Source organism: Venturia canescens, chromosome 6 (assembly GCF_019457755.1).
Source record: "Venturia canescens isolate UGA chromosome 6, ASM1945775v1, whole genome shotgun sequence".
NCBI classification, from domain to species: Eukaryota; Metazoa; Arthropoda; class Insecta; order Hymenoptera; family Ichneumonidae; genus Venturia; species Venturia canescens.
In genome coordinates this window covers 6,178,273-6,206,177 of record NC_057426.1, presented here as the reverse complement: position 1 = coordinate 6,206,177, position 27,905 = coordinate 6,178,273, and the positions used below count along the sequence as shown (strand labels likewise).

At 35.9% G+C, this 27,905-nt stretch overlaps 5 protein-coding genes across 14 annotated transcripts; 3 read left to right on the top strand and 2 right to left on the bottom strand.

Annotated features, from left to right (window-relative positions):
- Window positions 1-386: 386 nt before the first annotated feature.
- Window positions 387-15,744, bottom strand: syd (JNK-interacting protein syd). 9 transcript variants are annotated; one of them, XM_043422728.1, is made up of 18 exons: window positions 15,493-15,744; window positions 14,146-14,466; window positions 13,135-13,309; window positions 11,634-12,041; window positions 11,130-11,327; window positions 10,992-11,027; window positions 10,499-10,516; window positions 10,159-10,273; window positions 9,660-9,995; window positions 9,246-9,425; window positions 7,846-8,047; window positions 6,797-7,719; window positions 6,476-6,695; window positions 5,924-6,209; window positions 5,633-5,830; window positions 5,469-5,558; window positions 4,667-4,727; window positions 3,570-3,707 (listed from the first exon to the last, which is right to left on the bottom strand). In XM_043422728.1, exons 1-18 carry the CDS (start codon window positions 15,499-15,501, stop codon window positions 3,704-3,706), a joined length of 3,780 nt encoding a protein of 1,259 aa, XP_043278663.1. In that variant the 5' UTR covers window positions 15,502-15,744; the 3' UTR covers window positions 3,570-3,703. The 9 variants fall into 9 exon arrangements, with proteins under 9 accessions (XP_043278656.1, XP_043278662.1, XP_043278660.1 ...); XM_043422721.1 differs by lacking the exon at window positions 4,667-4,727 and having other exon boundaries at window positions 387-3,707; window positions 15,493-15,741; XM_043422727.1 differs by lacking the exon at window positions 4,667-4,727 and having other exon boundaries at window positions 387-3,707; window positions 13,189-13,309; window positions 15,493-15,737.
- Window positions 15,745-15,925: 181 nt separating this feature from the next.
- Dnz1 (DNZDHHC/NEW1 zinc finger protein 11) lies at window positions 15,926-19,700 on the top strand. Its single transcript, XM_043421177.1, has 4 exons — window positions 15,926-16,451; window positions 17,091-17,372; window positions 17,495-17,653; window positions 17,969-19,700. The coding sequence occupies exons 1-4, from the start codon at window positions 16,339-16,341 to the stop codon at window positions 18,249-18,251; spliced, it is 837 nt and encodes a 278-aa protein (XP_043277112.1). The 5' UTR covers window positions 15,926-16,338; the 3' UTR covers window positions 18,252-19,700.
- On the bottom strand, window positions 19,019-22,493 carry Hinfp (Histone H4 transcription factor). Of its 2 annotated transcripts, XM_043421175.1 has the most exons (6): window positions 22,258-22,441; window positions 21,994-22,178; window positions 21,147-21,483; window positions 20,538-20,853; window positions 20,167-20,452; window positions 19,019-20,074 (listed from the first exon to the last, which is right to left on the bottom strand). In XM_043421175.1, the coding sequence occupies exons 1-6, from the start codon at window positions 22,301-22,303 to the stop codon at window positions 19,853-19,855; spliced, it is 1,392 nt and encodes a 463-aa protein (XP_043277110.1). In that variant the 5' UTR covers window positions 22,304-22,441; the 3' UTR covers window positions 19,019-19,852. The 2 variants fall into 2 exon arrangements, with proteins under 2 accessions (XP_043277110.1, XP_043277109.1); XM_043421174.1 differs by having other exon boundaries at window positions 21,994-22,493.
- Window positions 22,494-23,005: 512 nt separating this feature from the next.
- Window positions 23,006-25,291, top strand: LOC122411996 (tRNA modification GTPase GTPBP3, mitochondrial). The gene is made up of 4 exons (XM_043421176.1): window positions 23,006-23,153; window positions 23,544-23,717; window positions 23,888-24,854; window positions 25,032-25,291. The coding sequence occupies exons 1-4, from the start codon at window positions 23,006-23,008 to the stop codon at window positions 25,270-25,272; spliced, it is 1,530 nt and encodes a 509-aa protein (XP_043277111.1). The 3' UTR covers window positions 25,273-25,291.
- Window positions 25,292-25,327: 36 nt separating this feature from the next.
- On the top strand, window positions 25,328-27,637 carry RpL36 (ribosomal protein L36). Its single transcript, XM_043421178.1, has 4 exons — window positions 25,328-25,448; window positions 25,646-25,772; window positions 26,301-26,435; window positions 27,489-27,637. Exons 2-4 carry the CDS (start codon window positions 25,647-25,649, stop codon window positions 27,576-27,578), a joined length of 351 nt encoding a protein of 116 aa, XP_043277113.1. The 5' UTR covers window positions 25,328-25,448; window position 25,646; the 3' UTR covers window positions 27,579-27,637.
- The last annotated feature ends 268 nt before the right edge of the window (window positions 27,638-27,905 follow it).

Genomic DNA, 27,905 nt, shown 5'->3' with positions numbered 1-27,905 from the left:
TTCACGTTGTTTTTTCTTTTTTTTCATGTACATTCATTTTCTTTTGTTCTACACATTTTCGAATGTTCGCTAATAACGAAGGTCGATGAACCACTGCGTTTTAACTAGTTTTATCAGCTCAACCTGCGTTCGTATTTTTCGACATATCTCACGAGATTTTCAACCGATTATTCCACTCCATGAATATTTTATTGAAGGATGCGATACGCTTGCAAAAAAAAAGTTTCTACGCACGCAAATGCAAAATTTCTATCAGATTTCATGAAAAAATGATATTTTTTATTATGATTGTATACGAAATGATGAAGGGAACATTGATGGATTTGTGTTCGAAAAAAAATTGAATCTTCAAAGCTTGAGGAGAAATGAATGTTAAGAGCACTCTGTACAAGAAAAAAATGGCTCACTTTATTGCGGCAATTTAGGCCTCGTGGTGTTTCGGATTCAAAGACAACATTGAAAGAAATGAACTGGAAAATAGAAAATCTCTGGCTCCTAAAAAATAGTTCGAGTTGATCGAGTTCGTGTTTCGCAACACGACTTCGATTTTTTTATCAGAAATCTATTGTCTCGAGAAAATCATTTCATTGTGAAGAATCCAAATGAACTCGTGGACAATTTTGATACTTTGAGCGAGTTTATCAAGCGATTGTTCGGGGCTGAAGAGATTGGATGGCTTCATGCGCATCGTGGAATTCCATTTTTCTTTTAATATAACTTTTACAATTAATATACGATTCGTCATAGCATTTATCTTTGGTTAACAATTTTCGGACGAATATGTGTAACGAAACGCGTAAGGTCAATCGGATCAGCTCTCGTATCATTTGAAATGAGTTTACAACAAAAAAGTTAACCTCCAAACTTGAAAAAGGTCGGAAAACGTCAGTGCACAATTTCATCGAGTTCCGAACTTCTTAAGACATTTTTACTACAGAAATACTTCTACGAGTAGCTGAAAGATTTCTTCGTTTCGTAATGAAGAAGTGTAAAAACTACGAAGAAACGAAGGGCCGATTCGAAGCTTGACGTAGCTCTACAACTGGGAAGAATCGATTTTTTCATTGTTCATCTGAATCATGTGTAATTTTAAAACCAGATATGGAAAAGAAAACTTTCTAAAAATTCCTAGTTCTGACGAGGACATGACGAAAACTCAGTTTTTCAGTCACATAGATTTTGAGGTTATGTTTCCAAATTTTAGTTTTCCATTTGCAGCATAATTTTGAAATTTTTCATCGTTCCGAATAATTCTTACTTTTCAAATTATTTACAAAAGTAAATCTTGTTTAAAAAAAAAATCGATTCTGTTAAATATATAGCGCTATAAAAGAAAAACTATTTCAGAAAAACTGGAAAAATCATTTCGAAATAAACTGATAACAAGACAAAAATTTCGGTTGTAAATAAACAAAATTGTTTTATATTTCCAATCGCATCATCATCATTATTGGAACAATCGTTACGCCGTATCCATAAATTTCCACTGAAGAGTAACATTTCGGATGAACAAAAAAAATCGATTTTTCCATCTCCCGAAGTACAAATCCCTTCAAACTTTCGCAAATATCGATCAGGCCTGATCCCAAAAACGTAGGGATCGAAAAACTAAAAACAATCTCGATATATATTTGTATATGCATAAATAAGAAATTTACAGCCGTCCGCGAGAAGCCGATTGCAGCGAGACAATAAAGCAGCAGCAGCAGCAGCAGCGTTGACCAAGAATATCTCAACATGAGCAATATTCCGACGACGCGCGACTAGCGTGGATAATAATTGTCGAATTATCCCCGATAAAGAGTTTATTATACACAGATTACGACTACGAAACGTTGAGATAAAACGAAAACAATAATTTAAGAGATAGAAAAAAAAACAATAATATGCAACGGCGACGACGAGTCTCGGCAATAAAAACCCAGTTGGTTTTTCATGTTTTTTGTTCTTTATAAATTATTAATCGATCGATGATCAGGTTCATATATACATATACATATATGCATTAATATATATATGTATATATTTAATTCGTCAATAGCTATGTATAAATTACTATGCTCAGACGTGAATGTGTAACGAATCGTTGTCCATGCCAACGCTGAGCTAAAATTGCACGTGCGTCTGTGCTTTACTTGATTTATTCGTTTTTGCATTTTTTTTGCAGCATATCCGCGCTATTAATCGAGGCGCAAAATCGAACGTAATTCGCATTAAAATTCGCCGACTCATTTTTACAGAAACTTCGTGCCTCTACATTTTTTTTCTTGTACATGATTTTTTCCCTACCGATCTCGCACGAGGGGTTTTTAAGACAATAATTATCGGCGTCGAGCTCACCCCCGGGGCGATTCTGACTCTCTTTTTACCCTCAATAGACGCTCTCTGTATATCTAAAAAATAAAAAACAAAAAGTACGCGTGAACGCTAATAAACAAAATAAAAATACACTTTCGTGATAACGAACGCCAGTTTCCAGGCTAAATACGGAAATCCTCATTGTTTACGCGATCGATTTAAACGCTTTCGCTCTTTTTTTACCTTCTTGAGAAATCTTTCGTTATCACGCCTGACTCATTAGTGGGCTGCATCAATCTTCCCGCAAATTACACATTTTTTTGGTTATAATTTAAGTTCTTGGCGAATTCATAAAAATCTTCAAATATCTGAGGTTGTTAGAATTTTGTGAATGTGTTAAAGCTCAACGATAACTGTGTTCAAAGGTTGTAATGAATTTGTTGCTACGCGATAATTCAACAACCATTGGAGCAACGGTTTCATGTTCGTTTTGTGGAATGATTTTGTCGAATAACTTTTTTGCTGAGGATTCTACGAACCTCAAATTTGATAAAAATGCTGGAAAAAACGTTCCAAATAACTGTACAAAAAAATTCTCTTCAGCGTTTAAGAAAATTTGCGTCACAATGATTTGTGGATGAACCTTTCTGGCCTTATGATCATAGAAAATCAATACTTGACTAAAAAATGTCTGATTTCTTCTATATTTCTCGTTAAGCATCCCAAAATTGAAATGCTCTTTGGAAAAATGTGTCGCCTCAAAATAACGTGAATAATCTGCCTAAAATGAAGTTGTAAGCACGCTACTTCGATTTTTGCGAAATGGATTTTCTCTCTCGCACTTCATTTTTTTCCAGCGTCACAGATTCGCATTGTTGGAACGCAGGGAAGTATTTTTTTTTATTGCCAAAAAAAGTCTTCGATTGAGAGCTACGTAAAGCTGTGATTCTATTCTTGGGCTCTTCGTTAAAGATTCTCTGATTAAATCGGCCAAAATTTGTTGGATTTTTCAAAATTAAGAAAAAAGTATAAAAATGAAAAATTCGCTGCATTCCAACGCCGCAAACTTCACTACTCCTCTTCCGTATATTTTTTTTTCCTTTTGTCTCTTCTTCCCCACTTATCTACGTTCTCGAGCATTCGTTTTCCAAACAAATAAATAACGCGTTTTTCTTCATTCCGCCGCATTTACATCGAATGAGTCATTTTTTTAACGTTACAATCGTAACGGATATTCTCGTTGTGGCAAATATTCTACGTTCCACGTTGCTGTTAGCCGTTTATTTGAGCCGGCAAGGGCAATTCGACTCGCCAAACAATGAGGTGACTCTGTTCACCGTGCTCCTCCGCATTCGTTGACGAGGTTGCGTTTTGTCGATCAAGACCATCCTCCGGTTCCTCACCGTCACCTGCGGAAATTCAATCATTTTCTTTTAATCTTAGCTGTCCATTCAACCATTCAATCACGTGCAGAATTTTTGTTTTTGCTCTGTACAACAGGGACAAAGCTCTCTCTCGCTCTCTCTCCCCCTCGCTCAAATACATTCAACTACCCCCAGAGAGCACAGGTTACGAGCAACAGAGAAAGAGAGATTAACAAATTTCAGGTTCGACATACATTCTCGTCATCTTCTTCCCCCCTCCTCTCTCTCTCTCTCTCTCTCTCTCTCTCTCTCTCTCTCTCTGTAACTCATTTCTATCAATATGTACATTCAATCAACCCACAGTCTCCCTGTTAGTTTTGTCAAGAGATACGTGCAATTATTGTTCAAAAAGCCGTGTATATTTGTTTTTTGTGTAATTGAATCTTCGATTTGATCAATCGAGTAAATAAGGACCCAGCAGGGCATTTATTTTGATGTTTTTTTTTTAGTAATCAGGTGTTGAAAGCTACTGAAATCAAACTTGAAGTTTTAATTTTGAAAGTATACGATAATTTTTATTGCGCAAAGTCATCGTTGCCAAGAATTTTTTCATTTGTTTGTTTATTGAAATTAATATTGGATGAGAAATAATTATTAGGGTGGATAATTTCGATCGAATAAAATGAATAAAAATAATTCTGAAGGATTTTTCTCTGAATTTCGGCTTAAAACTGTCAATCGTGGAACGTGTTTGTCAACGAGCGTTTCTATCGGGGTATCAAACTTTTCTGGATCCTCTGATCGTTTCTTATTGCGGAACGCAGAATTGAAACGAATACTCAATGAAAAAAATCAGATTCTTCGTGATGGTGTAGTTGGCCGTTTTTTAATAATTGTTACGCAGTTACGAAATTTGAGTTTTAATTTGGATATTGGCGATTGTTAGTAGTACACCAAGTGACAGACGATCCATCGCCTCGAAACGTACTCTCTGGGGGCATTACCTGACCAACTGCCATACTATGAGGTGGGTCGCCACATCACTTTCGTCTTCGGCTTCTTCCGCTGAAAACATCAATCGCCAATGACCCGAAGGGGTCGGCCCAATTTTCAAAAAAATAAGAAAATGGCCTCACGTTTTTGTGTAATTTGAGTACGAGAATGGAAAATTAAAGATACTCAAAATATAAAAAGGGTTGGAAAAGAAGAGTCTTACGGATAGAAAATGCTATTCAGTTTGAAAAGAATTCATCAAACTCACATTCACTAACCATAGACTTTTTTGAAAACTCCAATATTCATTGCTATTCCCTCACACCTCCTATTTACTACACTTGTGAATCTAGTGTGAATTCAGACATGTCCAACTAATTTACTAATTTTCAAACAGAAAAAAGTGACTAATTTTTACGAGAATTAAACATTTTCGAAACGCAGTAAAAAATAAAAATCTATTTTACATAAATAAAAAAATCTTTTATTAAATCAGTTCGATGCTTTGAGAGTTAAAGGTTAATTTTTATTTGCAAGATGAAAAATCGTTACGGTGAGGTTCGAGCACGATTTTTATGAGCTGAGTTATCACTGTTCAAATCTTTGATTAATTATGGAACATGAAAATGTTTATTTTATAGTACGTTACGAAAAATTGTCATTCAAGCTGCTCTGTTGAAAATTTCCAAATGTATGAGCCTCAAATTTTTTGTAAGACTCAAAATGAAAAGTTTTCATTTAAATCGCGTTTGCCACATGATCGCAAGTCTTGAAATATGGAAGCGGAAGAGAATCATTCGAATTTTGACTCACCGACGCGAAAATCGATGTAACCTTCTCCACCGGAAAGAACGAGCATCGCTGGCTGCGAATCGTCAGATGCTGCACTTTGACCTCCGTGACCTTGAATGCAAAGGAAATTCAGTTTTTCGAGCGCATTTAGTTTTCATAGAGAAAACAATTGGAGGAAAAGTTACCTGGAACAGCGACGAACATCTTGACTGCGTCTCTGTGCCCATGAAAACTTAATTGAGCGTGTGCCATACTGCAGTAAGGAACGAAACTTCCGGGCGTGACTCCACGATCCGAAGCGAATATTCTCACACCCACGCCAGGTGCGTCGAATTTTCCTCCAACCGATTGAACTCTCGACACAGCCAAAGATCCACCGGCGCCTGAAATTTCGAAATCAGTTTTGAACAATGCACTTAAAATCTTTAAAGAAACTTTAATTTTCAATATTTTTTCCTTTCATTGATTGAACTCACTTTCCGATAGTGGTACGGATATTATGACCCCGTTACCGGTACCAATCCACAGCCGGTTTGAGGATATGAGTAAGGCGGTTATTCGTACAAATGAAAAACCGAGTTTTCCAGTGCCAAGCATTTTGCTGACGTATGGCTCAATATCGACATCTTGAAGATGTTGATAAGTGTGAGCATGATAGAGCCTGAGGGTTGAATCGAGACGAATACTGACCCAGACTCCCTCACCGAGCCAGGCTAATTGCCGGACTTGCGACTCTCGTCGTGGATGAGCGTCAACGGTACACTGAAACCAGAGTCCTATCTCCTTACTCTCGTGAGACGAATACTCCAAGAATTTCGTCAAAATTTTCATTAAGTTTTATCACATGCAAAGTAAATTATAACTTGAGATTTATTGTCAATCCAGCTTTTTAAAATTATCAAAATAAAAAAATGTTTAATGAAAAATTAAGGATTTGGTCTGTTTGAAGATGAAATTTCATAGTTTGTAAAAATGTTAATACTCTTCAAGAAAAAATGTTTTTAGCGTTATAGAAAAACGATCCTTACCTCGACGGTCAGGAGAATGGGATCGATGACGTGAATTTTATTTCTGTATCCGCACCAAACAGTTTTACCTGTCACAGCTGCCATACACCTTATGGAATGTTGAGGACTACCGAGAGTAATAATATGATGTTGGGAGAGATCCCATTGGCCGTCGGATCCTCTTCGAAAAATGGCTACCGTACCGTCAGCAAGAGCAACAAGAACTCGACCCTGTACGTGGCTGCAACATGAAATTGTATAAATTAAGTTGCCTACAGAATGAATTTTAATTAAGTTTGGACGTTGAATAAACGTCGAATAAGGATATAAATGAATAATTACACGATGGCAAGTGCAGCATCTTTGAGTCTAACTGTGTGCAAGCAAATAGACCATTTGGCAACAGCAGAATGAACATAAACGGCACCATTCTGAGCACCGAGCCACATGGTCGGTTGAATAGAGGACATTTTTTCAATGGGTTCTTCTTCGTCGGGAAGAGTTTCATTTTGTTCCTCATCACCGTTGACACCACTGTCGTCATTTTTTGAGGACGCTATGACGTTAGGTGCGCTTTTGACGAATTGTACTTTGCCAAGATTGGTTGATTCGCTGTCAGGATTCTCGAGGCTCTGAGGTCCCGTGTTGGAGGCCTCGAGCTCGCCAACTTTTTCCAAATCTTCGCTCGGTTTATCGTCCAAGGAAAAACGAGCGCTGACACTTTCCGAGGTTGCTTGGCTCTTCTCTTCCGAATCTGCAGCCTTGAGAATATTTTTACTCTCGTCGATCGACGAGGGAGATTCTAAAGATATTTGACCCTCCTCGATCATGCCGTTGCTACTCGCTTCTCGATCGCTCAAACCGTTCGTTATTCGGAATGACGAATCTTCCGAATTTTGAGCATAATCGCTTTCCTTTGCACCTGGAACGCTCGCTATACACAACAAGTGACTCTGACACACGTTAAACACCTCCAGTATGTCCGCCGGATTGTTCGCGTCGATCACCGTTACTTTCGACATCTTTTGAGTTGACGTACATATCCACACCAACGAGCTCAACTGCTGCTCCAAACGCTCCGCTTCCAAACGTCGCTGCTCGTTCTCCTGCAATTCCTTGTCCAAATGCTCCACTGCATCCTCCACTTCCGCTTTAGCATTTATCGTCTCACGCGCTTCCGCCGCATAAAACACGCTCCCTCCCACCATGCTGCCACCGTCCCGGGTTTTTCCGCCGCTCAAATTCACACCTGCACCGCACCAGATCTGGGAATTTAAAAAAGCAACATGAATTTTGCATTTCAGAAAGATGTTTCCAATGAAAATAATGAGTCAAAAGATCTGGGACTTCCGAGCATAAAATTTCAAACAGTCCGTATCCAATCGTGGCACCTTCATTCCTGGTTCAGTTTCCTGGAGAGGCCTACAATAAACCGGAACGGGAACGGGATGTCGAGCTGGAGCGCTCGGTTTTCCAGGCAAGCTCCATCCGTAGGCTTGCAAGCGTCCATCTTCTTTTCTGACGTGAGCTCGAACTTGGCGATACTGTTCTCTTCTCTCGTTGGCCCGTCTAGCGTATAATTTTTCCGACGACCTGAACAATGTAAAAAAAAAATTAGCCATGAATGAGCAACAGATAGAAAATATGTCGTTTCGTATCGTTTCCTTTTTCTGGGGAATTCCAAACGAAGAAGTGAACAAAAAAGGCTAACGCAAATGAAATAAAAATCGGTCGAGGTATTTAAAACTTTATTTTATTCGCAGTATAGAGCTTGTAACGTTTTTCGTGAGCTTCGAGAAATAAAATAAAAACAAAAACAACATTGCGGTAACAATAACGATACAAACTCCTACATATTTACAAGAGAATATTATTCTCGTAGACATATCCATTTTTTTCACTACAACGTGACTAGATCTCGCCCACACTTGTACAACATAATTTTTTGTGCTTTGTTTTATCAAAATAAAAGCCATTCACATGTTTTATTTTGCAAAAAGCGGCGATAAAGTTGAATAAAAACAAAAATAACAGAGAGAGAGAGAGCTAGAGGGAGAGAAAGTGAGAAATAATAACGTGCAATTAGATAGTAAAGGCTTAAGAAATTAGAAACTCAATGATTGCATATTAAATTCTGAAAATGGTGCCCAAGATTTGTCTCTTTGAAATCAACTGTAAAATTAACTTTTACAATGTTTTTGCAAATGTGTGCTCAATAAAACGAAATATTCGGTGTATATATGTGATTGATTTGTTGCGCAATGATTAGAGCGTTACTGGTTAAAACCTTTTACTTTAAGATAAAAACTTCAAATATTGCACTCAAGAATCCTTAATTGTCATTAAATAAATACAACTTATTGTCAGTTGAGATTTCTGCCACCAAAAATAAAATTCTACTGCGGTCATGATTTGAGTGAAAATTTTATAAAATTATGCTCAAAAAAATCTTCATTTATGTTAAATAAATGCAACAAATCGTTGCTGATGTTTTTTCTTCCAAAATTAAAATAATGTCGTCTGAAAAATTTCTGAACAATCGTTTCAAGAAAATATACAATTCTAATGACTTTGGGTGAATGTCAAATTGTTAAAAACGTGTTTCACCGAATACAGAATTTCTCTCTAAAATAATTTTTGGAAATCGAGGGGGTTTATAAATTATAAAATAAACAAATCCATCACGCTCAACGAAAAATACCGTAAATAGTACAGCCACTTCGAGAAACCTCGCGCAATTTCGCAGTAAAATGTGTGCACGTTATACGTAAAATTTGTTTTGGTTTCTCACATAGTGTCTCCTTGGTCGAAAAAATCATGTCGATTTTTGAAGTTGCGCCTACGCATTGTGTCGAGAGGAGGTGCCGGTACAACCTGATTCGTCGGTGCGCTGTAGCGAATGTGTGGCATTGTGTGCGAGCTTCTCACGAGAGCCCCTCGATCGGCCGGTCCAGTGAAGAGATTACTAAAACTGTAAAAAGAAAAATATGAAGCACAGCGTTCAAATTTCGGACGGTATGATTTTCAAATTTCACTAAATAGTCGACAACTATTCACGAAAACTCTCCAATGCAGAATTTTATAGATGGTAGTAATTGGAGTTGTCAGTTTTGAACGAAAAGCAGAATGTGCTCCAATGGAAATGGAGGGCAACTGATTTACGATTGCAAATAAAAAGTTTTAATTAGAGAAGATAAAAACTCACAACTTCCAGACTGATTGTTTACCGCCGGAAATACTGGCAGGGTCGGTTTTGCTAGCCCTTATCATTTCCGTCCATCTGACAGCTTCTTGGAGCTCCATGAAACGTTCCTTGTATTGATTTCTCTCCATGAGAACACGAGCCATTTCAACTCTGGTGAATCTTTTTCTCTGTGCCAAAGGAACGTCTTCTTCGTCGTCGCTTTTCGTTGCTTTCGCTGCAGTTTCAGCCTCCTCTTTAACTTTCTTCAGTTCTTCTTCCATTGCAGTGACTTTTTGACGCAAGCGATCTCTTGCCTGTTGCAAACCTCTCACTTCTTCCCGAAGAATTTCTTGTTCACTGGAATTTAATAAACAGATTTCAAAATTTAAAGACAAAAGTTTGAAACATTCTTTTCGATCTGCAATGGTACACGAAAGACGCTTCGGCAAAACGATTGCTTCAAGTCTGTCGTTTCGGTACGTTCGTACAATAAATGAGAATGTATTTTTGCCAGACTCACCTCGTCATCTCATCGACTTTAACGATGAGATCGTCCTTCACGATATTGAGGGCATTTTTCGTAGCCAGCAGCTCGTTGTTTTCCATAATGAGATTCTCCACCTCCTTTCCCATTCCTGCATCATTTAACAAAATGATACAATTATGAGTTTCTACGATGAATTATTACGATGACTTGAGTATGAATTAAATACAAAAGACACAAATGATTTAACAGAATATTTGATTAGTCATAAACATAGAATTATCGACGAGCATGCTTGCAACAGATTATTACTACTCTGATTTTCACGATGTAGCAACTATTAGACAAAGCAGCTGATCACGTAGGCTGGGCTTACCGAAAAAGTTGTCATTGACTGGTTGGTTATTCGTCACATGCATCGTTTTTTTTTTCATGAAGGTTGGATGATAGCAGATGAGCAGCAAAGGAAGAATAAAACAGCACAAGTTAGTCAACTTTTCTCTTTCCTCGTTCTTCTCTTTTTTTCTTTTTGTTCCATTAATGGATCATTCCGGTAAAAATGATATTCGAAGCATTTTTCTGCTTGCCACTTGGAAATTCACAATTTCTTGAATATTCTCGATAATTTGTATAAACTTTTCACACGTTATTCTACAAATTTTCAAGTTAAAATCCAAAAACCACAGAATTTGGTTCCTGTTATTGGAAGCTTTCACCAAAATGATCCTGCAACTATTAGCCACGAAATCAAAGTCTCTCACACTTTGGAAATCATTATCAGACAATGAAAATGCTTCAACGAAATTAGACGCGAACCGAGTTAAATAAAAAATTGATACGAGTAGGACTGCCAGAATAATGAAACGTACCCGATGAAGCGTATTCTCCGGGATGAACCCAGCTCCCTGAAAATTCGATGTAAGCATATTTTTAGGATCGGAGAAACGGCAATGACGAAAAAAATTATGAAAACTTTAGTTTCGTATTTGTGAAGAATTTTAAATTACCAGTGATATCTGCGCCTTCGTCCATTTCTCCAAGAGCATCCGCGTCTTGGAAACTCAACTCTTGATATAACGTGTTTCCACTACGTTGTTCTCTCTCAGTCCGGCTACGTCCACTTGGGGTCGACGCCAATTTATCAAGAACCGTTGGAGTTGTCGGTGTCATTATGACCGGAGGTGCTTCGGTCTCTGGACTTTCATCTACGCAGCATCCGAAAAATTGAATTTTAAAAGCAGTCGTTTTGGCGGAGGTGCAGAGAGTTTGAGTCAGTTAACAAAATTTGTATTCGTTCTTTCGAAACAAATAAACAGAAATTGCTTCAAATTCGAATGTGTTTCATTAAGCCAACCGTTAACTCAAAATTCTGTGGCTCCTGGTCAAAGAGATTGGAAAAATATGCAAATTTTTCGATTTATGACCGCAGCGATCACTCAAAATTAGCCAAACGATCAAAAAAATTGGCAAAATAAAGAGTAGCAACGTTTGATTATATTCCAAAGACTCACGTCTCGATATCGCGGTAGTTTTGTTCTCCTGTACCGGAAGATCGGTTAACTGACTTTTATCGGACATTTCGATAGCAGCTTCGCTGCTGCTGTCTTGCATCTCGGATTTGAGGTTGACTGTATTTTGTGAGTTCTCCTCTTGAATGTCCTCGGCGTTCATGCTTGCTTCTAAGCTCTGAAAACCGTAGCTGAGGGGTCCGGAACTTCGAGACATGTGAGCCAATCCGAGAGAAGGTAAACGAGCTGGGCCGCGTCCACCAGTCGTGTTTTCTAATCTCTCCGTGCTCCCGACCAGCATTTTCGTTCTTTCCATATAATCTACGTGGGTCTTAAACAATTCGGTATAACGATCGTGCAATCGTGAATATTCTCGTTTCAACTCTGCTTCCTTTTCCTCCAAACGAACAACTGTGAAGAATATTTCATGGTTTCTTAATGTCATTATCATCCTAAGATTTCTTAATGACACTCAAATTTACATTATTGGATCGCGACGAAAACGCTATTCGTTGTTTATTACTCTGGGAAAAGAATCCGTGAAATTTCGTGATCAAATATTGCGGAGAACTTGGCCATGGCCCAAAAACAGTTTGTCGCAATCCAAACGATGCAAATTTCAACATCATCCTGCTTTTTACGAAGTTGGACGGACGAGGGCACTGCAAGGACGGCTCACGGGACGATTAAAAGGCGTACGAATTATTTTCAGGTTCGAAAGAAAAAAGAAATGTAGAACAAAATGTACCCGACAGATTTCAAATTTACTTTGCAACATGAAGCACTACGATCAAATTTACGACCCAAATTCTATCATGCAATAATAATATATCGATAATTGTGTCTGCATGCAAATAATAGAAGATTCCAAGGACCGAACATGAAATACTATCGGAAATGGGAATAAAAAAGTCTTTCGTTGTTTAAATCAAATAATAATGAAATAAAAACGATGTAAAATAACTCATTTTGAAACGGTGCATTAAAGTTACATAGAAGAAGTATGAAATTGCTCAGAATGTTTTACGTTTGATTTTGACGACGCAGTTAATATGACTGAAAAAATAAAACCCTTCAAAAAATAAAAAGTCAACTGATATCATAATTCCAAGAAGAAATCTTCAGAAATTCATTGAAATAAACAAAAATATACAATATATTCAACTTTTCTTCGAATAAATTTAACCGAGTCTCTTGATTCTTCGTTCCGATAGTATTTCAGACGAACGCATAGCCGTGTAAAGCCCTCAAAATAAAAATGGCGAAATTGATTCTGGAGAATATAAGCCTTCACCACCAAAATCCCATATGAAAAATTGTCCAGACCAGTTCTTTAGAATTTGTATCGAAGCAATAAAAAGATTCAAAAATAGCCCGACAATTTTGGTTCTCTCCCCCGATTCATTACCCAGATTGACGATCGACCACGCAAAGTAAAAAAACGAACGTAAAATTAATAATAGACTTAAATAAAAGAAAAAAAGTGGAATATAATCTACTCTACTGTAGGAAGGTGATCTGTGGGAGCATGAACTGGAGATGGCATTGACATTTGTACCGTGGTCATGAGAATTCTTCGTCTTCAGCTCAAGCATTCTCAGGATTGATTCTAAACTATCAATTTTTCCTAATAACTCTTTTCTCTCATCCTCCGCCACATCTTCGAGCTCCAATAGTTTCTGTATTGAAAACAAATGCATTTCATTAAAATGAGTTCTTTAATCCTATATTTATTGTCCAATAATTAAGGCAGTGTTCCGCTCTGGAGGTGAAAAAAAGTTCCTTTTCTTGCTCTGTCGAAAGTTTTATTTTTATTTTTTCTACATCAACCGAAGCTTACAAACTTTACTTTTCCTGTCAACTCGAGTCTCAAGGGGCTAAATGTTCATTCCCCAGAGATTACGCGATTTTTTGTTATAATCCACTAAAATTGTTAGTCCTTTTTTTCAAATAATAATAAATAAAATAGGTGAAACCATTGGAGAGGTTCATTTATACGCATAGTATTTAGGAATTTTTTTGCCATTAGAATTGGAACACTGCCTCAAATTATTGGTAGTGGTAATTGTGAAAAATACAATATTCTTATATGTAATATGAAAGTTTCAAAGAAATTGGTTTCGGACATCATTTTGTCTGCAAAAAACTGGTTATATTGAGGTTTACATATTAGGTTTTGTGAAATTGAATTCAGTTGCCTAATTTTCAAGTGAGAAACTTTCCAACTAATTCATTTGGTTCAATTCAAAGTTTAAGTAGTTCTAGAAGCATCATGAAAATTATTGTACACAGATGTACATAAATACAGTTAACCTCCAACAGCTTGAAATATCAAAGACCCAAAGTTTTTATCGCTTTAAATCGAGGAAACAGGGAGAAACATGCCAAATATCCTTAAATTTTTTAGATAGTTTATACCATTGTGCTCCTTAGTTATACTTCTTGAGTTGATTTAACACTTTTTCTGTTATTAAACTTCTGAGTATGGTTGGGTAAAATTGTTAAATTTATTTACCTGGTCGGAGGTTTTGCGCAGCTGTTTTTCCCGCTCATACTGAGTAACAAGCTGTTCGTTATCCTCTCTGAGGAGCTCCAATTCGACCTCATGCTCCTGATTCTCGGTATAAGCTATGTCCAAGCATTCGAGAACATTGACTAGCAGGGGCATAAGTTCTTTGACAACATCCTCGTCGTATCTCGCTATCATTCTTTCAAACTCCTGATAAATACTGCCTGCCAATGACTGTACTTTTTCCGACATGACGACATGGCTATCTTCATGTGTCCCGTACACCGTCTCTTGATCCATTTTGGCAGCGTCAACGCCACAGGCGTTCTGTTGAATAATCAATTATGTTAAAATCATTATCAATTTTAAAAGCCATAAAAATTTCAAAAACTGTGAAAGAAAAAACAGAATTTGTCATGCTTTAGCATTCAACGCAACACAATAATATAATAATTTGATGGCCTATTGAGCTTCATCCACAATATTGTTAGTTTTTTTCTTATCATGTCTTGAAACAAGTCTCCGTCGATTGACACAAATATACAATTTCTGCACAGCTGTTGACTTGTGTTGCATAATTAAAAAAAAAAAATTTCGAATGTCGAATTGTTGAGATTTTTCACCCGACGATGTGAAAAATACGGGAAAACTGTTGAAAAACTCCGAGAGGAAAATACAAGATAGTTTTTTCTTTTGTTTACAAACGATGAAGCCTGAAGCATACGCAAAGAAATGAGAAAATCTCACCTAACCTTGGCGTTGGTAAAAAAAGAGTTGTCAATATTTGATAAGTGAGCAAAAAAACGCGAGAGGGTCAAATCTAGATCGTGAATTTTAAGAAACAAGACTTTTGCGTCGCTTGGCGAACATAAACAGAAAAGCTGACAATGAAAACGTCATATCTCGTCGAAAAGTGACGTTTGTCGTTAGGCAGTAAATGAGAAAATGTATGAGTTGGCGATATATTGTCAAACGAGAAAACCTTGCCTTTACGTGGACCGTGGCTGTTGTGACGTTTCGCAACGAACTATAGAACTACAACGTTCTATATATGAATATCGCTCTCTCTCTCTTTCCTACACACTCACTCACTCTCTCCCTTCCTCTCTCGCTCTTTCTCACTTTTTATTTTTTCACGGACGATAGATTTTCAGGCACAAACTTGCCATGTAGAACAAATTTCACACTTTAACTAACACGAGACGTTCGACTTTTCGCGAGCAACGCATCCCTGCAAATGACATTTTCCATTTTTTCCCCTTTATTTTACGAAAATTTGAATGACATTCGGTAGTCAGCTTTTCCAGCTGACGTATACTTTGTTTTCAATTCTTCTTGTTTCTATACGCATACCATCGCCATTTTCCTATACCGCCTGCTCGGCCCTTTCTGCACACAACGCACAACTTGCGCGCCAGTCCCCAGCTTCCCTTTTCCCTTCTAACTTCTAACCCTCGCTCGCTCGACCAACTTTTAGTCCCCCACTTCTTTTTCCACAAGAGAACGGGACACTTTTCCACGATACCACGATTTTTTAATATACTCTAGAGAACTTTGTGTCTGCTTTTCTATATCCAGCTCAAAGGTTTTTCCATATAAAAATTATTTTACTTTATAAGGGATTACCAAGATAACTCGAGTGTTTGAAAATTTTGTTTTCCCGTTTTCTATTTTATCTCTTGTGGTGTATTATATTTCAAGGTAATCTATCATTCTTGCGGTCGGTAAGAATCCTGCTGCAGAATTTTCTCTTTAATTTTTAAGAAAAACATAAAACTTACACGTTGTTCTCGATTCTTCCATCCGAAGAGCAAGGTGGAACTCTCGTTCTTTTCAAAATATCAAGCAACTTCGAGAAAACCGTGTATCTGTTTTTTTAGCTATCTAGTATACACTCTTGCGTATCTTTACCGACTTAATAGATTGCTTCGATACACACATTTGCGGTGAAAAATTGTTAGGAGAAAGTTTCTTCCTGCATAACGGTTTTCCAGTATTTAATAATCGCTATATACTTTGATGGTATTTTTTATCAATTGCAGTATTTATTCGTCTTTTCGTCTATCTATTTGCCTAACATGTAAACATTCGTCGCAAAGTGAGCGAAGACAAAGTGAACGTGTTATGAAGTGTCAAGTTTAATTAATGCAGTGGAAAAGGATAAATTGTAATCATTGTTTACAAATTATTGAGTGAACAATGTTCGTTAGAGACCCGTGCGGTATTGTCTGCATTATTGTTACTTATGTCGCTATTTTTTACGCCGACTACGTCGTCATAAGATGGATTATTTTGCATACTATGCAGGATAGGTTCGTGCACTGTTTCATTCTCTTGTATCGCGTATCGTTTTTAATTCAGAAAAAAAAACACGAGCCTATACATTTGATATTAAAAACTGAACATATTCTGATGTTTTCGAAATTATTTCAATATAAGTTTCAAAGCAATGACATGTGTGGAATCTCTTGGAAAAACACTTTCGAGTTTGAACAATTCACAAAAATCTTAATGAACAACTAATATTTATCTGCTCATCTAAATTCGAACATAATTTTACTGATTATCGAAATATTATTTTGGTCTTTTACTCCCTTTTTTTCTCATTACGTACTTTGCGGTTGATACATGTATTCATTCAAAAACATATAATACAAAATACTAAATTTTGTGTTTTTTTAATGAATTTCAAAAATGCTCAGCTGGATTCACTTTGGAATATTATTTCATTTGCAACTTTCTGTACCAAATTCTTTATTCTCCAAAACAGAGTAAATTGAATTTTTTTCTATAGAAAAATTTTTCTAGTTGCTGAGTTTTGATATAAGTTTAGCGTTGAATGTTTCATCGATTTGTATGTTTAAAACATCCCAAAAAATTGTGAATGTTTTTGAAAATTCTACGTCAATGTAAACATTGATTATTAATATGGGAATTTCAATGTTTTGTAGTTTATGGGGTCCTTTTCATGTTGTGACCTTCAACACAGTTGTGCTATTGCTCATGATATCGCATCTGAAAGCAATATGCAGCGATCCAGGTGTTGTCCCACTACCTCAGACTCGTATGGATTTTTCGGACATTCATACGGGTGGTTCAGGAGTGAGTGATGATTGTGACGACGATGGAAATTGGACAGTCTGTACCAGATGCGAAACTTATAGGCCTCCCAGGGCGCATCATTGCAGAATATGCGAGAGATGTATTAGAAGAATGGACCATCATTGCCCGTGGTACTTCAACTTGTTACTCAACTTTCTGAGTATTGTGACTACACAAATTTTGAAAAAATGTTTACATTCCTCCATAAATTTAATCTTTGTTCGCTCAGAAATCTTTTTGTTTCCTGTTTCAGGATAAACAATTGTGTTGGCGAGAGAAACAAAAAGTTCTTCATTCAGTTTTTAGTTTATGTTGGAACGTTGGCTGTTTACGCAATAACTCTTGTTATTTTTTCATGGGTTCTTGATTGTCCAGAATGCAGCAATGATGTAACCATAAAACAAAGTAGAATGTAAGTACCACATTATGAATGAATTTACTAATTAATAAAAATTCGTATTGACAACTTCGATTTACGCGAATCGTCCCAAAACCAAAGTGTTCAATTGCTCGTCCAAGATTATTGCAGAAAAATTTCAAAACCTTTTTTTCAGTTTAAGCAAATAACATTGAATAGCAAAATCAAGCAAAATCAAAGTTCAAAGAATAATTTAACTTTCAAAACATTAAAAGTCAATAAATTTTACATGACAACGAAAAAACATCATTTGAGCATGTGTCTACATTGATTAATGAAACACTAATATTCATTTTCATTTGTTTTCAGTTTGCACTGCGTCATTTTGGTGCTAGAATCGGCGCTTTTTGGAATGTTTGTTGTGGCGATATTGGTGGACCAATTCCAAGCGATATTGAGTGAAGAGACAGCGATAGAAAAATTGCAAGGTGGTCATCACCACCATCATAATAATCGTCCTGCTCCGAGAACTCTAACTTTGCTGTCACAAGTTTGTGGCAAGAGTCATCCGGTGCTTTGGCTGTTGCCTTGTCACAATCCGCCACGTTACTCGTACCGACGTGACGATCGTCTTTTAGATCACGATGTGTAGAATTTTCCTGCTTGAAACGTAAAGAAAAAAACCAAAAAAAAAAAACACAGACAACAAAGGAATTCCGTAAACAAATATGTGATTTTTCGAAGAAATTCGATTGCAAATCGAATGCCTACAATTGAATAACATATCTATATTATTTCGCCCTTGACAGAGCCTAACATTTGTTTTTTTTTGTTTTTCGTTTAATTGTTTTTTATTGTCAATCCTGGGCTTCAAGAACGAGGTCGAAAACTATCTCAATTGGAGTAAAAAGTAATCATCGTTAAATGTCCACCAAATCGGACTTTTTCATACACTATTCTATTCGTTATGAAAAAACGAAGAAAATCGTGAGAACTTTCCATCAGATAGAAGGAATATTTTATACCAGAGACAAGTTTGGAGTCATTTTCAGGCCCCTTGTAGATTTGCGTTCGGAAAAATCGATTGTAAGTTTTAATTGAATTTTGAAATGGTCCAGAAATTTGGAGCCTTTAGTGATGATCACCTACGTGAAAATGAAAAGACGTTAAAGTCCTTCAATGACTGAAATCGAGGCTTTCAAATCATTTTTTCGGCTTATTGTATTCTGAAGAAGTTTTGAAAAATATTACGTCAGTTCTTGTTTTTTTTTTTTTTTTTTTTTTTTTTTCATTCAATGGTGAAAACGATTAGCCAAAGTATTTTAATCGTCGGAAATAGGCTCGACCGCTTGAGTATTGATTTTTGCTCATATTCGACTAGGGAAATGTGAAAATGCTAAATGAAAAAGAATTTTCGTGTTTTAGTGATGCAAACATTTAATACCTCGAAGATATAAATATTTGTATATGTGTTTGCTTTTGTGAATTCCCATCGGTGTAAATCTCACTCTCTTTATCATCAATATAATTATTTATACATATAACTTAAACTATGAAATAATATATGCATTACATAGAAACAAAGACGAAGATTAAATAATGGCTATTCCTGTCTAATTTCTACTTAAAAAAAGCCTCTAGTCTAGAGAACTCTTGGATGTGGATAGATAAAAACAAAACAAAGAAAAGAAAACGGAAGCACATTTATGATAAGTTTACAAGACAAAACGCAATGAAAAAAGTGATGTAAATTTTTGAGTAAGCTTCGAGCCTGGAGTCAAGTTGTCCTTTGTAAGGAAGAGAAAAGAAAATGGCGAGAAAAATAGCTTTTACATGCTTTGAAATATTATATATACACGTAAAATGACTGATTAATTAAACCATTTTTTTCTTCCATACTATTTTGTGTTTGATAATGAAACAAGGAGTTTAAAAAGTCTGCGAGATTCCTCGTATAATCACGCATAGTTTCAATATTTTGTAAAAACAAAAATGTTATTTTTTTCATTTAATTTTAATGGAACGAATTGTTTCTGCTGGTGATTCATCGTCGTATGTAGAATTTATACACGTATTCGTAATAAATTTATCTTTCAATCTAGCTCTCCTTGAATTTTTTTTCCCACTTATGCGTTTTCTGTATGTCTTATACTGTGCATGATACAGAAGATTGTGTTTTTTTTATGATAATACTTTGAGAAATCATGAATAATCTGTCATGTCAGAAAAAAATTAAAACACACGTTTGATAATTCAAGTCAGAATTATCGGCGGTTCTTCCGAAGGTGGCAATTCGTTTGTCTCTTGAGTTTCGACGATTTTACGTTCTATTATGTTTCCATAAATATCCATTTCGTCGATAGAAATCAAAATGTTTGATATCGTTGGCATCGACTTTCCAACGTCGTCGTAATATTGTTCTGACTCTATTTCTAAAGTCTTTGCTACTTCAGATTCGCCATTATCTTCAACAATCTGAAAAAAAAATGTTGAATCGTTGGAAATATTTTGTCGTTATTTAGTCATAAATTCAAAGAATGAAAGAAGACAAGTTTTTTATTCCTTACCGCAAAAGTCTTCGTTTTATCGTTAAGCTTAATTTTATAATTTTTCGTTGGTACTTCGGAATTTTCAGCATCAGAATTTTCCTCGTCGACGCCTTCGTATCTGAAAATTTGAAGCCGATAACAGCCATCGTCGTCTCTCATGTACTGAAACCTCTTTTGTCCAGCAGTTTGTAATTTGTGCTCTTCGATCAAATGTTTCGTCAGTGAGTAACTTTTGCGGTATTTAATCGGGCACTCGTGACAACAGTACCACCGTACTCCGTTCGTGTGGGCTCGTTCGATGTGTCTGCAATTGAATAACTATTTTATTTTTTTGGACTATAGAATTTTTTCCTTAATCCATTTTCGTAATCAGCGTATTTGTAATTTACCGGTCAAATATCGAAGCATTTTTACAAGTATAAGTACAGCCCTCGTGATTGCAAAAAAAGTTTGGTCCACTTGTGTGTACAGTCATGTGGGAATCAAGATCTTGTTGGGATTTTGCGGCATGTGAACACAGCTGGCATGGAAAAGGTCTTTCCGAAAGGTGTCTGTAACGCACGTGCTTCACCAAATTCGATATTGAAAGACAGCTCATGTCGCAGAGAGAACATTTGTAATTGAACACGTGAAACCTCATGTGATCACGAAGAATTCCTTCCGTTGGATACGACTTGGAACAATATCGGCACTGAAATCCTTGGACTGAAACCAACAAAAAAACAATGGAGTAATTCTGTGTTTTCATATTAAAAATTCAAACATTTCAACTTTATAAACTTTTTGACGCTTTACACAGGGATCATAATTTCCATGTCAATGTTATTCATCGAACTACAATATTTTTATATCAATAAGAAATTTTTCAAAACTCCTTTCTAATTTTTTGATAACTGATCATTTTTCATTTGAATTTATTCCAATCATTAACTTATTTGCATAAGATATTTTTTTTTCCAAAAAATAATGTCAATATCATTGGAACCTTGATTTCTTACCATCTAATGGAATTTGTCTGCGGCAATGGTCATGGAATTTTGTATTAGATGCAAAAGTAACTCCACAATCCGGACAAGCCACTATTTTTTCTTTAGTGTGGTGCCTAACGTGACTTTTGAGTTTGTAAACACTTGGGAATTTCCTCTTGCATCCTGTCCATTTGCATTTGATACCACCTTCAACGTTGTTTCCTCTTGGATTACATTCAACATGTTGAAAGACGTGGTACAAAAACAGTTGATAATTTCTATGAACTTTCAAACAATTGTCCCACTCGCATGTGTGAGGCAATTGGGCATTGACAATGTTTTTCCAAGATATTTCATGATTGCATTTCTGAAAGATTTAATTCAAAAATATTTCAACATTATTAAGTATTGGTTTTTGTCATTGGAAATATAAACTTTTTTAGAGTTTTCCAGTAAGAATAGAATGTTGTGAAAAATTCAATGATACTCAAGTTCATAATGCAAAGATGTAAAGAATTTTGAAGAGTTTGAACGTCTTTTGAAGAAAATTTTATTGATAGACTAATGCCAAATTATTTGAGCTTATCAAGAAAAATTGACTGTGATTTTGGGTCCTTTTTCAAGTTTTCTGAATTTGGAAGTTTTTTGGAATATCATGAAAAATTGTAAAATTCATTGCTCAAGTTTTCTTTTTTTGTATTTCAAACTAAGAAGTTTTGTCAGAAAGTTGAAAAATTTAGAAAGTGAAACTGTCATGAGGCAGGTTCTCTCATTCGAATTGTGGGATATCAATAATCGCAATCAAAAAATTTAAGAACAAGAGTTTGTTAAAAAATTCTATAAGAACAATAGTTTGTTAAAAAAAAGTTCAATTTACGGGCAAATTGATCCTGGATCTGATATTGGTTCCAATGCACTGTAATTTTGCATGAAACGAGTGATAGTTAACATGACGAGCAATTTCATCTCCACTGGAACTCTCATAGGCACAATTTTTCCATGAACAGACATAAACTTCGCAGCCATTTTCATTGAGTTGGATTTCGAGTTCAGGGATATGCTCTGAAATGTGTTTAACAAATCTGTCCATGGAATTGGTAAGTTCAATACAATTTTTCCATTTACAAACGAGATTCAGTACTTCGTCTTTGATTGGAATAGCTAATCTGCGTCTTTTTGTACCACATTCGGAAACAGAATCAAATTCCGAATCGGTTGCATATTCATAGTCCTGTTCACTTTCGTGATCTGTTTTTATTGATTCGGGTGATTGTAGTAGAAATTCATTCTGAGTCTTGACCCACGAGTCACAGCGAGCTTGCACTTCTTGACTGTTGGCTATAAATTGTTTCTCGTCTGCCATTTTCACGATGATTCAGTCATTAACACGAAATAAGGTCTTTTTAAAGGCCGACGGTATTTATCGAATATATCATCAAATTCATTGAATGGTGCGTAGTACGTATCGGTTTCAATTTTCAATTCGAAAAGAAAGCTTAATTTTCGAATGAAAATGGCCCTTTCAAAGAGCCGCCAAAACCGAGATAACAATGCGCGTAAACAAAGAACGGCAGGTTAGTTCGCATAAACGAGTGTCTCGGTGTAATAATTTTATTACGAGTTTTATAATTAGATTGATGGAGATTATGAAGGTCATTCCACGTTTTGGAAATGAAGAAGAATAGGAACTTGTCGAATATGAACTGAAAATGGAAGGGTGAAGAAGCTAACACAGGGGAAAAACTTTAAAGTCGCCATGATGTTCTTGCACAAGATCACTGTAGCGAGATTTTCGTCGATTTTTTATATTCATTATTCGATCGTCATGCATTTTTTATTCCACTAGGTTATTGTAAAGTATTCTCGAAAACGATATCCAAAAGAGTGATATGAAACGAACGATGATCAGATTGCGGGAAACTGTTTTTATACGACACTTGGCAAGAATAAACACGCACTCGTCGCTTCACGAGAAAACTGGCGGGACATTCCTGAAAGAACGAACTTCAGCCTCGACAATATACGCACTATCCTCTGGTGATTTTAGAATTAATTTTATGTTTTGAATTTATTTGACAATTTGGCATTTCGCGGACTTCATTTGTAAATTATATAGAAATAATACGTATTTATCGGAATAAAAGTAAAAAAATTAAGAAATCAAGAATTAATTATCGTAACATTTTCATGATTGAAAAAGAACGATATTCGGCTGCTAGACATGGTTCTTCCACTACACTACTATCCTATTATTAATTTTTTCACAAAATGACGATGTCAAAATTCCTTTATTGCTATTTGAAAAAATGAGATTAGTACACTTTACTAGTTCACAAAAACCTTTAGAACTTTAACAATCCCCAATATATCATCAAGCAACTGTAAATTGAGCAACTTCAATCTCATGCATTTTTATTTTTATTCAAGGACAAGGAAAATGTGGAGTAGCCGTTATAAGAGTTTCAGGCAGCAAAGCATCCAAAGCTATTGAAAAAATGACCAAAGTTAAAACTCTTCAGCCAAGAAAAGCTCATCTAAGCCAAATAATTGATCCAGAGACCAAAGAAGTTATTGACAGGGGATTATGTTTATGGTTTCCAGGTAAAAAGTAAAAAAAAATTACCAGTTTGTAATACGGATTATTTTTTCTTTAATGTTTTTATAATTATTCATTCAATGATTTTTCCCCATCAAAATGATGAAAAATTGTCTGCGGCTATGAAAATAGATTGCCAATGACAAATGAATTCATTGAAAGCAATTCTCCTCAGGTCCAAATTCTTTCACTGGAGAAGACAGTGTAGAATTTCAAGTCCATGGTGGCCCAGCAGTACTCAGCGGGATAATGGAGGCACTATTTAAACTAAAATTTGAACCAGCTTCACCAGGCGAATTTACAAGGCGAGCTTTCTACAATGGAAAATTAGATTTGACAGAAGTCGAAGGTTTAGCTGATTTGATACACGCAGAAACGGAACAGCAGCGAAAGCAAGCTTTACTTCAAGCCTCAGGGAGTTTGAGCAATTTATATAAATATTGGCACACAGTTTTGTCTCAATCTTTGGCAAATATAGAGGCATACATTGATTTTGGTGAGGAGGAGAACATTGAAAGCAACGTATTGGAAAATTGTAACAATGAATTGGAAAAGTTAAGTAAACTCATTGCGGAACATCTCAAAGATGGTCGGAAAGGTGAAATTTTGCGTAATGGAGTACGAACTGTGATAATGGGAGAACCCAATGTCGGGAAAAGCAGTTTGTTAAATATTTTAGTTCAGAGAAACGCAGCAATTGTTACCCCAATCCCAGGCACGACTCGGGACATTGTCGAACTGAATGCAAACATTTCTGGATATCCTGTGATTCTTGCGGACACTGCCGGTGTAGCAAAATCCACCGAAGACATTATCGAAATCGAGGGCATCAAGCGAGCTAAAGATTATGCCAAAAATGCTGATTTTATCATCATATTGATGGATGCTTCTGTTTTCTGCAAAAGTGGCCTAACGATCGATCAATACATTGATAATTATATTAAAGACTTACAATTAGACGATTCTGTAATGGAAGATGAAGGATTTTCTAAAAAATTTTTAATGGTTTTCAACAAAACTGATCTCGTTGATGAGCAAGTCATAAAAAGTCTGCAGAATCGTGGAATTACTATGATATCTTGTGCTCAAGAGAAGGGGTTGAAAAAGTTGATTGATGTCATGACTGAACATTTTTGCAAAATGTGAGATTTCAACTAAGCTTCTCAATATTTTTTTTTTATTACCATTCATTACCAAAGAAAATAGTTTTAACGATCGTGCTGATCACAATCACGAATAATAAGATTTCATATAATGCATGAATTTGGCTCATCGAGCTATAATTAAAAAAAAAGATTCAATAACGAATTGATTTCCAGATGTGGTAATCCGTCGCGAGAAAATCCCACCATAAGTCAATCACGATACAGGAACCATTTGAAAAATTGCTTGGATTATTTATTGGATTATTTGGACATGATTTCTCAGGAAGAATTTGACATGGTGATAGCCGCTGAAAAAATACGAAGTGCAATGCGAGAACTCGGTAAAATTACAGGCCACGTCAGTACTGAAGATATTCTTGATATAATATTCAAAAATTTTTGTATTGGCAAATAAAAACTTATAAAACTTTAAACAGAATTTGAAATACCGTTGAACTGCGCGTCCCAAATTTTGAATTTCCCGCGGTGGCGTTGCGCACCCGAGTTGACTTGTTTTCAGCGCAAAAGTCGATGCGCGTGAGTCTCGTACCAGATCGTCTTTCTTTCATCGTGCGTACCTTAACGTCGAAGGTTCGTTTGTGTTCTATAATCCACATATTATTCCGGAATCCTTATAAATAAAGTGGTTTAATTTTATCGTTTGATTGAAAAACTATTTATGTGATCGATTCCACGCAATATTTCGTATTATTCATCGCGTTCTCATCTTTTTTCGTCGTAACTCTGACGCATCATACATAACCTAGTTTTCGTGTGTTTATTTGCAGGATGGCTCCGAGATACGAGTTGGCCGTTGGCCTCAACAAAGGACACAAAACCACCAAAATTCGTGTCACTAAAAACAAAGCTGAAAAAGAAAAGACCGTTGCTCTCCGACCTGCTCGTCTGAAGGGGGTAAGTCATAGAATTCTAACCTTCAAATTTCGAGTCTGCCGTTTTGACTCATTTATCAAACATTACTTATTCCCCGAGGGAATAGACTTTACAACTCGAAAATTTTAATTAAAATCACATTTTTTCTGCTCGGTATTATCGTCTTACAGTCTGAAATGCTAAACCCGAAATTTCGAGTCACGACAGTCCATAATCAATGTCATTCTGATCGAATCTTCAAACAACTTTTATGGATCAGTCGACTAACCTCACTTGGAATTTTTGAAATTGAAATTCTCTGACACGGTTTGACCGATTAAAAAAGGCTCTGTCAGCTTATGCAGAACGATGGCAAAAATCGACTGACAAAGCCTTTTTTTAATCGGTCAAACTGTGTCAAAGAATTTTGATTTCGAAATTTGCAGCTATCTCTCTCGCACTCACGGTTGCGATATACCGACTGACCCATCCTCTTAAATTTATTACCTGTCCAAAAAATTTTATTGCTATTACGATTTTTCTTACTGAAAATTTCTTGTTCGTTCGCAGCGTTTGACGAAACACAGCAAATTCGTCAGGGATCTTATTCGTGAGGTCACAGGTCACGCTCCTTATGAAAAGCGCGCTATGGAGTTGCTCAAAGTTTCCAAGGACAAGAGAGCACTCAAGTTCCTTAAGAGGAGGGTGAGTCGACAATTTTATCCTTGAAGTAGTTTTATATCTCGTTTGCGGTGAGAACTGTTTAGCAAATTTTTACAAGCCGAATATAAGATCCAACTTTGTTAAGGTGAAATCCTGAACAAGGTTGGAAACAAAATCTATTTTCTCGTCAGCATAAAGTGATACTCGTATACAATAATAAGCTTCAATTATGGAGTATTTTTTTTATCATTACGAAACGAAGTTCCTGATATGGATCAGGATTTTATTTGGTAAATATTTAGTCGTGAAAATATGAAGATCAAGCTCTGAACTGACGCACAAAGAAGTTATTTTTATTGGATCAAATTGAGACAAAAATAATCGTTGCTTTGGACACAACCAAACTTGAAAACGTGTAATCGTTTGAATTCATTCTGAATGAAGGAAAGGTGGGGAATAAAAATTAGCGTATGTTGTAGTTATTTAAATGAAATTGAGTAATAAAACACTAAAACAGATCATTAGAAATACAAATTTGTAATGTTACGTCTTATGTAACTTGCAAACTCAATATTAAATTGTTTGAATTGAGTTAAATCTATTTTTAAATTGTCATAGAGTTTTTCGTACAGTGGGAAAACGAACCCTTATGAGAGAGGTTGGATGTAACTTTTTTCCACCAGAACATCCGATTTTCTGAGTTTCACCATTAAAATAATCTGCAGAAAAATATTTTCACCCATGAATATTTTCATGCTTTAAATCCTAGCTTCTTAATAATGGTCTATCCATGTGTAAACAAATATTTGATCCCGAATTTAGAAAAATATCGAAAAGAGACATTTATCTGATCGCAAGTGAGATAATGTCCTTTTTTTTTTTAATTTGGCCAATTTCCTATAGATTTTATAGACTGAAAATTTTGACCCCTAGATTTAGTGACAGATAGTGTGTAATCAGAATTACTAAATGGTTGATGGATATTCGTTGTGGAGATGAAAAACGTTTTTACAACGAATTTTCGATTTCCTCTCTCATTTATAATTGGTTTTCAACCATTTAGTCTCAAAATGTACAATCATTGTTCATTAACAGCTGGGAACCCACATTCGTGCTAAGAGGAAGCGTGAGGAGCTAGGAAACATCCTCGTCCAAATGAGAAAGGCTGCTGCTGCTCATCATTAAACAGCGTTTCCCTATTTTTAAGAAAGTATGTGAAATCAATAAAAATGAGGAACATGCTACATTTGGATCTTCGTCTCAACTCCTTATGACTATTGTAAATATTCTAGGCAAGTAAGTGCAAGGGACCTTCTTCAAGGCATTGCGGATAAAAACATTCATTCGCAATAGATCAGAGTGACCGTTTTCTTGCTTTTAATGACAGCAAAATTTAGCTTGATTTTTCTAGATTATTTTTTACCAACAATCATAATTGAGCATATTTTGAGACTAGCAAAAAATAAAGATCAACAGTTTTCGTCTCGAGCAATCGTCGATCTCGATAGCTCG